The 10,630-nt window shown below is 58.4% G+C and overlaps 1 protein-coding gene across 1 annotated transcript; it reads left to right on the forward strand.

Annotated features, from left to right (window-relative positions):
- Positions 1-225: 225 nt before the first annotated feature.
- On the forward strand, positions 226-6,064 carry TRAF4 (TNF receptor associated factor 4). The gene is made up of 7 exons (XM_008495154.2): positions 226-447; positions 3,043-3,094; positions 3,416-3,520; positions 3,606-3,767; positions 4,182-4,343; positions 4,418-4,573; positions 4,973-6,064. The coding sequence occupies exons 1-7, from the start codon at positions 305-307 to the stop codon at positions 5,603-5,605; spliced, it is 1,413 nt and encodes a 470-aa protein (XP_008493376.2). The 5' UTR covers positions 226-304; the 3' UTR covers positions 5,606-6,064.
- Positions 6,065-10,630: the final 4,566 nt, after the last annotated feature.

Raw genomic sequence — 10,630 nt, forward strand, 5'->3', positions numbered from 1 at the left:
ATCTGGTGCTCCCCAGATCCCCGGGGTGGCCGTCCCAACGGTACCAATTCTCCCCCAGAGAGGCCGTGCCAAAGCCCCCGAGGTGTCGGGGCCGCCCCAGGTTCCCCCCCGCAACCTCGGTGCGGGGAGGCGGAGCACGGCTGGGAGGCGGTGGCCATGCCCGGCCCCCGGCCTCGGGCGCGGGGCGGTCTCAGGCCGGTTCCACCGCCCCGGCCGGCCCCCCCCCGGGAGGAGCCGGGTTGGCGGAGCACGGAGGAGGAGGAGGAGGTGAGAGGGGCTCGGAGGAGGCGAGCGGGGCGACGGGATGCCGGGCTACGACTACAAGCTGCTGGAGCGGCCGCGTCGGCGGGTGCTGTGCCCGCTGTGCGGGAAGCCCATGAGGGAACCGGTCCGTGTCTCGACCTGCGGCCACCGCTTCTGCGACACCTGCCTGCAGGAGTTCCTTAGGTGAGCCCCTCCCTGACGTCACGGCCGCTTCGCCATGACGTCGTGCCGCGCACCCCTTCCATGAACCTCTTGGTCACCCCCACACTCCCAGATCCCGGGGTTCCGCACCCCGGAGGGCAGCGGGTCCTGTGTGTGTGTGTGTGCCCCCGCTACCGGGTGCGGAGTCGGAGTGCCCCGGAGAGCAGTGCGGGGTGCTTGGGAGTGCCTGGGGGTGCGGGGATGCTGATAGGTGCCCCCCAGGACGGGGAGTGCAGGGTGCCCAGGGCCGGGAAGGGGTCGGGAGTGCCCAGGGATTTCCCAGGCCGGGGAGGGGGTGTCCCGGGGGTGCCTCGGGCCCGTGGAGGCGAGATGCGGGGCTTGCCCAGCCTGTGACAGCAGCCCCACTGGGTGCAGCAGACCGTAGCGCCTCTCGGTGAGGAGGAGGAGGAAGAAGAGGGCTGGTGAAGGCCGGTGCGGCGAGTTTCGAGTGCTTGCAAAGATTTGTCCTTAACTCCTTCCTGCTCCGGCCCCGCCGGAGGAAGTGACCGAGGAAGGGTCCGGACACCCCCCGACTCTGTGCCCCCCGCACCACGGGTGAGCGCGACCGACAGTGGGTGAGCGCTGGGAGCCCGGGGGTCCCGGCAGCCCTGGCCCAGGTACCGGCAGCTGCCCGCGGGGCACGTGCTGCCCGGTTGTTGGCCACTTGCCCGTTGTGGGGGTCCCACAGCAGTACGGCCAGGGGCTGTCCGTTCCCCCCCAGCCCCTCAGGGCCGGGCGAGCGCCGCTCCCGAAGCCTCATACCGGGCCCCCGTTTCCGCCAGCGCCTCTGGCTGCACCTCGCCCCGCCGAGGCGACCTTCGCCCGGGACCAGGGCCCCGCGGGCACGGCCGCTGCCGGGCGGTTTCTGCGAAACGGGGCGTTCCCCGGGTCCGGTGCAGGCAGCACCTCTGCTCCCCCCGCAACAGAAACCTCGGATCTACCCCGATACCTGGGGTACCCCCCGCCATGAGCCTCCCCCCGCTTGCATCGGGTCAGGGTTGGGAATCTCACGGGCTGAGCCATCCTGCATCACCGCGATGCCGGGGGGGTGTTTGTTGTGTGTGCTGGGAGAGTGCAAGGGGTTACAGGGGCTCCCCTACCCCATCACCTCGCTGCGCCCCGACACGCCGCAAAGGTCAGAGGCAAGGACGGTCCCCCTGGGCGCTGCCTCAGCACATTCCCTGCCCGACCGAGCGTGAGGAATGGGGAGGTTTTGTTGGGGATTAGGCTCTGGCTTTGGGTCTCCGTCCCCCTTCTCTGGCAGCCCTGGCACCCCGACACCGTGTGCGGGAAAAGCAGGAGGGCTATGCCAGCCGTGGGACAGTGCCAGCCGTGGGGCAATGCCAGCTGTGGGACAATGCTAGCCGTGGGGCAATGCCAGCTGCGGGCTCCCCGGAAAGGGCTGGGTGCCCAGCCCCAGCTGGGAGCAGCTTATCTCGGCAGGTGCCTGCTGACTCCCACAGAAACACCCACTAGAAACAGTCTGGGCACGTGGCAGGGCTGGATGCAGCCATGCCCCACGGGGGGTCACACCCCACAGCACTGGGATGGTTTTATGGGGAGTCACTTGCACCCCCCCCAGCACAGGAGTGGTGGCTGCAGGGGTTTTGACTATGCCGTGCCTGGGTGTCCCAGGCCAGCACGTGCTGGGTGGCATCGCTGGCATCCACTTGGCAGAGTTGGTCGAGGCTGTGCTGATGCCTGCCAAGGGTGTGGGGTGATTACATGGGCAGGGTGACCTGGTGGCCTTGTCCAGGGCCCCCTTGGGGACACCAGAGCCCCTGCGTGTCACTGCTGTATGATCCTGTGTGCCACACTCATGGCCTCCTATCCCAAGGTCCATCAGGGATGGCCACTCTTGTTTGTCCTTGGGCATGGTGTTGTAGGGGCTGGGGGTGACAGTGGCTCCTGGCCAGCGGTGTCACAAGCCAGGCTGCCTGTTTGGCTCCATGCCCACCCCTCCACTGACATTGCCCCTCTGCATGGACCATTTGCTCCTCAGGGACAGCTCTCAGGAGGAGTTTGGAGTCCTGCTGCCTGTCCCCCCATCCCGGCTCACCATGGTGGCTGACAGGGCCGTTTCCTGCAGAGGCCACACATCCGGGCTGCACATCTGGTGCCCAGCTGTTGTCCCTGTTCCCCCCCACCCCTGGGTCCCATCACCTGGGGCTGTGGGTGCCCATGGCCCCCACCCTCACGGCTCCCAGCCAGCCGCCTGCACCCTGCGCTAATCCCAGGGCTGGCGAGGGGGCTGCTGGGGCTCCAGATGGTGCCACAATTGTGGCGGCTGGCCCGGGCCTGAGGGACTGTGGCCACCATGCCTGGCTCAGGGGGGGCTGCCTAGGGGGGTTGTCTGGCGGGGGCATTTCCCAGCTCAGACAGATGGAGTGGGATTAGAGCTGCAGCTCCCTGAGGGCTACAGTTGGATTTGGTGTGGGGCTGAGCACTCAGCACTAGAGGGACAGCCCCAATGTCCTGGGGTAGGGTGGCAGGGATCCTGTGGGATATCATGGCTGTGTCACCAGTGACACATTGTCCTGCAGCCCTGAGTGATCCTGACCCCCCTGTGTCTTGCAGCGAAGGCGTTTTCAAGTGCCCTGAGGACCAGCTACCCCTGGACTATGCCAAGGTGAGCCCAACACGTGATACCCAGCTGGGAGGGGGGGATGTCCCTGTCACCCGTGTCCCCACCATGTCCCTAGGCTCTGCACACCCGCCTGGCACAGCCATGCCAGCCTGGCACGGGCACCCGTGCGGAAGCAAAAGTTCTTTGTGCTGCAGGGCTGGGGAGCGGAAACCCGCTCCTGACAAAGGGGGTTTGTTCATGTGCCAGAGGGGGGATCCGGCCCTGGGCAGCCTTCCTGAGGCTGCTGGCCAGGAGGCTGGGGTGGGGGGGTCCCTGTGCCCCCTCTGGTGTGGGATACTGATGTTTTTGATGTTGCCTCCTCAGATTTACCCTGACCCAGAGCTGGAGGCTCAGGTGCTGAGCTTGGCCATCCGCTGCATCCACAGCGAGGAGGGCTGCCGCTGGAGCGGGCTCATCAAGCACCTCCAGGTAGGGTCTGGCAGGGTGGGGGTCACGGCTGCACCCCACTCCTCAACCCCCCCCATTCACCATCCTTGTGTTCCCCATCCCCCAGGCCCATCTTGGCACCTGTGGCTTCAACGTCATCCCCTGCCCCAACCGGTGCAGCACCAAGCTGAGCCGCCGCGATCTGCCTGAGCACGTCCAGCACGGCTGCCCCAAGCGCCGGGTCAAGTGCGAGTTCTGTGCCAACGACTTCACTGGGGAGGCCTTCGAGGTGGGACAGGGGAAATGAAGGGGACACTGGAGGGGACACAGCTGCAAGGGGTGGCATGGAATGGCATGGCATGTCTGGGGGTGTCATGAAGGGGAGGGCTGTGTAGCCAGGTTGGGGGCTGCAGTTTAAGGACCTTAGTGTGCTGCAAGGTGCCACAGGGGCACAGCCTCAGCATAGAGAGAGAACCTAGACGGGTTACACAGCTTGGCTGTGGGGGCAGAGCCTGAGTGGAGGACCACTGAGGGCAAAATCTGCCCAATGGGACAGTGCGTGACCCTGGGGGGGATGCACAATCTCGACATGTGGACAGAGCTTGGGGGGCATACACCATGGAGGGCACTGCCTGGCCCCATCCCTTGGCAGGACTGGCTGATGAGTGCTGCCAGAGTATGACAATGATGCTACCATCCCCAGGGCCACCAAGGCACATGTCCCCAGGAGAGTGTGTACTGTGAGAACAAGTGTGGGGCCCGTATGATGCGGCGCCTGCTGTCCCAGCACACCCTGACAGAATGCCCCAAGCGCACCCAGCCCTGCACCTACTGTGCCAAGGAGTTTGTCTTTGACACCATCCAGGTGAGGCAGGATCCATGGGGGACCCTTGCCCTGCCAGCTCCTGGCCCTGGCTGACAGCCACTTTCCATCTCCAGAACCACCAGTACCAGTGTCCCCGGTACCCCGTGCCCTGCCCCAACCAGTGCGGGACACCCAGCATCGCCCGGGAGGACATGGCCACTCACCTCAAGGAGAGCTGCAGCACTGCCATGCTGCTGTGCCCCTTCAAGGAAGCTGGTTGCAAGCACCGGGTGAGTGTGTCCCCCACCTCGTGCTGTTGTCCCCATGCCCATCCCACTCTGGAATCCTTGTGCTGTCCCCACCATGGCATGCCTGTGCCCCACAGCATCCCCACACCTCCCTTTCCTTGCCATCTATGGTGTCCCTCTTCTTCTCTGTCCCATTCCTGTAGCTCCATGGTGTCCCCATCTCCCCATCCTTGCCCCTGTGTCACTGCCTCCCTGATGTCTCCATGCCATCCCAACTACGTGTCCTTGTGCCATCCTGTGTCCCCATGGCATTCCTGTGCTATCCTGCTCCAGCAACCCCATGCTCCTGCTGCATCCTTCTGTCCTGTCCCAACTTGTGTCCCCATACTGTCCCATGACCCTGTTCTGTCCCCTCCACTCATGTTCCCATTGTCCCCACAGTGCCCCAAGCTGGCCATGGGCCGGCACCTGGAGGAGAGCACCAAGGCTCACCTGGGCATGGTGTGTGCCCTGGTGAGCCGGCAGCGGCAGGAGATCCTGGAGCTGCGGCGGGACCTGGAGGAGCTGTCGGTCAGCAGTGATGGAACCCTCATCTGGAAGATCCCCGACTACACCCGCAAGCTGCAGGAGGCTAAAGCCCGCAGCAACTACGAGTTCTTCAGCCCCCCATTCTACACCCACAAGTATGGGTACAAGCTTCAGGTTTCAGCTTTCCTCAACGGCAATGGGAGCGGGGAGAGCAGCCACCTCTCCATCTACATCCGCGTGCTGCCAGGCGAGTACGACAACCTGCTGGAGTGGCCCTTCTCCTACCGTGTCACCTTCTCCTTGCTGGACCAGAGTGACCCCTCACTCTCCAAGCCCCAGCACATCACTGAGACCTTCCACCCTGATCCCAACTGGAAAAACTTCCAGAAGCCGGGAGCCTCACGCAGCTCCCTGGATGAGAGCACCCTGGGCTTCGGCTACCCCAAGTTCATCTCCCACGAGGACATCAAGAAACGGAACTATGTGCGGGACAACGCCATCTTCATCAAAGCCTCAGTGGAGATCCCCCAGAAGATCCTGGCCTGAGCCCTGGTGTCCCAGGGCCGGGGGTAGGACAGGATGTGAGCCAGGGGTGCCCCAGGTGGTGCTGAGTCCCTGTCCTGGGGCCCTGGCTTGGGGACGCCTTGGTGGCCACAGCCGGTGGCTCTCAGGTAGGCAGGGGATGGGGTTGCCCCCCCCCCCCCCATATCTCTCCCAGGGCTGGGACCTCACTGTAGCCCCAACTGCCCCCCCAAGGTGGTCCCTTCTCAGGTGCCTGGGGGTGCTGGGGGGCTGGGCCCCCCCAAGCCCCTCACTGGGGTGCCCAGCAGCCCCTTCCAGCCTCTTTGGGGGCCCACAGGGACCCCGCTGCTCAGAGCCATATTTTGTAAGCTGGTGCCCCCCAGGAGCACAGTTGTTATTTATTATGCCATGCTGGGGCTCACTGCTCACTCCCCCCATTTCCACACCCCCTCCCTCTTTTTTGTCAATAAACTTTTCTTGTATTTATTATGGTCACCTGGACCTCCTTCCTCTGCCTGGGCTGGGAACACCCCCGTCCCCAACACCTGGTGACATGGGTGCATGTGGTGCAGCTGGGGGGTGCTGGGGATGGGTTGGGGAGCACTGAGGAGGGGGGTAATCCCTGACCCACATCCTGGCAGCAGACGGGCTCAGATGGAGATGGTTAATTCGGTGATGCGGGCAGGTGCCACCAGCCCTGGGGTGCTGATGTCCTGCAGGGTGAGGGGGGCAAGGTCAGAGCAGCCAGGGGTGGGTGGGCAATGGCTGGGGGGGCACTGGGGTGTTTTGGGGGGGGGAAGCAGGTATGTGTGCCAGTCACCCTGCAGTGGGGTGTGGCTGTCCCTGCAGGATAATCCCCCAGTTGCATTAGTGCCCTCCCTCCCGGCTTCATTAGCCCCTCATGAGCTGCACTCGCTGGGCTGGGGGAGTGCTCAGCGCTGCCGGGCTCTGTTGGTGTGTCCTCAGTCCCCGGTCCCCGGGAATGTCCCTTTTGCCCATTTTGCTGCCCAGGGTCAGCTCAGACTGGTGCCCAGTGGCAACCTAAAACTGGCGGCCGATGCCAGCCCAGTGTCGGTCTTTTCAGATCCCCAACACCAGCCCCTCACTGCTGCCCGCAGCCAGCCCGTACCGAACCCCACACACCCGTCGGTGGTGCCGGTGCCCGGCTCGGGGGCGCCGCCGCGTGGTGCCGCGGGTCGCTCCCACCGGGACGGGACCGGAGTGGTGATGTGAATGTGTGTGTGTGTGTGTGTGTGTGTGTGTGTGTGTGTGTGTGTGTGTGTGTTAGTGGTTGAGAAGCCCCTCAGTACCCAACCAGCGCATTTTCCCCCTTTTTTTTTTTTTTTTTTTTGTCTCCTACAACGCCTTAATGTTATTTTTTTACCCCCTGCCCTGCAGCCATTTAAAGTATATTTTACATTGATATATTTATTATTTAAATTTTGTGTGTGCTCACACACAAGCAAGTAGGGCTGGGAGCCTCTTATTGCGCACCTTTTTTTTTTTTTTTCTTTTTTTTTTTTTTTTAAATTAAAAATAAATCCACAGCACACGTCTCCCTGCTGGAAATGTCAGCCGGATCTTCAAGCACCTCTTAACCTTCCCAGCTTTGCATAAAATGGGGGGTGCGTGGGGGGGGGAGCAAATCCCCTGCAAGGGCTGAGTTGAAAAGCAGAAGGTGATGCTCTTAATATTCATGGAGAAGAAAAAAAGGGGGGGGGGGGGGGGGGGGGAAATCGATTTGCTACCAAATTTCTCTTCAAATATCAAGTTTAAAAATAAACTTCCTGGAAGCTGAAGATTTACTCTAAAGGCCCAGAACCTGTGAGCTTGTTTCATCGGTCCAACAGGGCTCTGACACCAGCTGTGTGTTTCACAGGATGCTCAATATTAATTATTAAATATTAAATGGCCAATAAAACCAGGCAGCCCCCCGAGGGGGATGGACCTTTGCTTGATGAATATCCCAAACACAGTCTTGATGCCTTTAGCTCCCCAAACCAAATCCTTTTTATCACCTTATAGAAAAAAGCAACTTCAGGATGCAGACAGGGAGGATTTTTATTTTTCTTTTTTCTTTTTGCCAAACCCACCTCATCTACTGTTCCTGCCCTGATTTGTGCTGATTATTGAGGCTTCTCAGCCAAGGTGGCTACACAGGCATTAATATTTCATCAGGAGGAAAATGTGAGACAGATTTGCTTTGCACATTTTTTTATTAAACCAGGGCGGCCAAGCTCCCTCCCATCTCCCCCAGCCCTCTGCCTCCCAGGACTGAGGGGATTTGGGTGCAGTGGGGGGGGGGGGGGGGGGGAAGGAGAGGGTTTTGCAGGGTCCATTTAAATCTTGGTGCCATAGCATTATTTCAACTCCAGTGAATCTCTTCAGCCAGCAGCCATTCTTGCTGAATTCATAGTTTGTATCCAATTGCCCTGAAATTCACTTAAACTGATTAAATACTTGAGTGATTTTATTGCAATTTGGCCTGGCTGAGCACTGCAGAGCACCCGAATGGTGGCTGGTGCTAGAGGATGGATGCCACAAGCCCCCAGCCAAGACCTGACATCAACTTGCCCCTTTCTTTTGGTTCCTGCACCCCCTGTGGGCCCTCCAGGAACCCCACACTGAGCAGGACTTTTCCAGCTCTGATTTTTTTTCTTTCTTTTTTTTTTTTTTTTTTTTTTTTTTCAGTTGCTCCTTTCCAAAAGGCCCTCAGTGTGCCCTGATGTGCTGCTGGTTTTGGGCAGAGAACATTTCTGTTTGTTGCCCACCTGGGGTCAAATGCAATGCTTGTGTCCTCCAACATCCAGTGAGCTCAGTGTAGGGGAAAGAGCTCAAACACAGAGATGAAATCTTTGGAAGAAAACCTTGCTTGACCCAAGAGGAGGTTTTTAAAGGTTTGACCATACTCTGCCATCTGCCAGAGGCCTTCAGGCTGTGGCTGTGGCTAAAGGTAACTCCTTGGCAGAGGCAGCAGCTGCTCACTCCCAAGTCCCTGCTGGCTCATTATCAGCTCTTTGCTTTGGTAAACAGCTCCAAGGAAGATGTAAAGGCTTCCTTATGAGGGTTTGCAGAAGGGTTTCCTCCTGTTGAGGGGAGAGAAATGAGGAAAACAGATGATGGAGGAGCTGGTCTGGGCAGGGAGCTGTGGCTGCTGGAGATGGGATGCAGCACAGCCTCGGGCAGAGCTCTGCCTGGCTAAGCAGAGCTGGGTTAAGCTGCCAGGTTTAGCCCAAATTCCTGGAAAAGCATATGAGAACCTGATACATTTCTTAGTATCCAGGGAACACTGGGAACCTCATGAAAGGTTTTAGTTTGCCATCAGAGGGTTTTTGACACTAGGGTGTTTGCAGTGAGCACAGAGATGGGTCCAAGTCTCAGAGATGAAAGCAGCAGCCCAGGAGCTGAACTGGGTGTGTGACCACTGGGAACACAGCTCAGCGTCTGGAAAGGGTCTACAAATGTTATGAATTCCCTTTAAAATGATGTATTTATTAACATTATTACATCAATAAGTCAGACTCTGGGTTTATTACACCCACTATTAGGTCAGGACTCTGCAGGACAGTCAGTATCTTCCAGAGAACCTTTTGTCCCTCTTTTGGAGACTGTGTCCCTCACTGCCAGCAGACCTTCAGGACATGGGACAGCCATAACCCACACAAGACATTGTAAAAAATCTCTCCCAGTTCACCTTGGCAAGACTCAAACCACCTCCTCCACTCCTCTTTCTCCTTTAAATAATTTCAGCAACTTTATGGCTCCAAGATTTTGTCTCCTGTTTTCCCAGACCTTCTCAGTGCTTTTCATTGAAGAAGGGCAGCCAAGCTATGCCTGACACATTCGCAGTTCAGAAATCCCTGAAGACCCTTCCCCAAATTCCTTTAGGGATAAGCCTTCACCCTGTGCTGCCTCCCCACAGCCTCACACATTCACACTGCAGCAAACCAGAAGGGCAAGAGGGACGAAGTCTCTTTCTCTATTTTTTTGTTTGCTTTTTTAATTTATTTTTCCTGTGGATAAAAATAATATAATTCTTGCTTATACCCGTGGCACATAAGCAGCAGTGTTTATAATCAGTCTGTGGCTTAATGAAATACAGCAGCAATTCCCAGTTGCCTCCGCAGAGAGCCCCAGCAAATGCTTCTGTTTGGTTTCTTGGGGAGTGGCTGAGTCCCAGGGAGACATCTCTCACATCACAAGCCTGAAGAAAATTCAGAAGTACCTTTATAGAATGTTAACTTTGGGTTGTAACAAACCCGGCTGGCAATTTAACAGCTTCAAAGCTTCTGCTTGGAAGACAAGCCACGTCAGAGATGGAAGCTTCCACACCACTTTCATGCTTATCCCTCCTAGGATCTTGCTAATGCCCACCCGGCTGGCAAGTGAGCTGCCAGGAACTCTTAGAATGAGGATATTCTGCTAAATCAGATGTGAATAGTGGAGGAAAACAATCTGAAAATAGCTCACTCCTTCCTCAGGGAGCAGAACCCTCATCCGCAAGTGCCCAGGATCCATCAGAGGAACAGAAACCTCATGCTGGAGTCAGGAAGCCACTGACTCACAGGTAGACAGACAGTCAGGAAGGAAAGCAGTGTTGTGAACCTCAACAGTCTGCAGGGAGGGGTGACCCAGGGAGAGCCAGGGGCTAAGGTGTCCCCTGGCCTTCAGGTCACTCATTTCTGCACCAGGCAGAGATGCCCTTGAGATCCCCACAGCAATGACAGAACCACAGAATCATTAAGGTTGGAAAAGACCTCTAAGATCAAGTCCAACTGCCAACCCATCACCACTACTACACCCTCTAAACCATGTCCTGAAGTGCCACATGCAGATGTTTTTTGAACAGCTCCAGGGATGGTGACTTCCCTGGGGAGCCTGTTCCAGTGTCTGACCACTTGTTTAACAAAGAAACTTTTCCCAATACCCAGTGTAACCCTCACGGGGATCCCTGCAGCCTGCTGTCAGCCCCAGCACCTCCCCACACTCAAACCCCTCCACAGACACCACCACACAGGATTTAAGACACTCTTTCAGGAGAAGAAAACA

Source organism: Calypte anna, chromosome 19 (genome assembly GCF_003957555.1).
Source record: "Calypte anna isolate BGI_N300 chromosome 19, bCalAnn1_v1.p, whole genome shotgun sequence".
NCBI lineage: Eukaryota > Metazoa > Chordata > Aves > Apodiformes > Trochilidae > Calypte > Calypte anna.

Coding starts and splice junctions, on each gene's coding strand:
- TRAF4 (XM_008495154.2), top strand. CDS start 305: ATGCCGGGCTACGACTACAAGCTGCTGGAGCGGCCGCGTCGGCGGGTG. Junction 3,095..3,415: donor TACCCCTGGACTATGCCAAG/GTGAGCCCAACA, acceptor TTGCCTCCTCAG/ATTTACCCTGACCCAGAGCT. Junction 4,574..4,972: donor AAGCTGGTTGCAAGCACCGG/GTGAGTGTGTCC, acceptor TTGTCCCCACAG/TGCCCCAAGCTGGCCATGGG.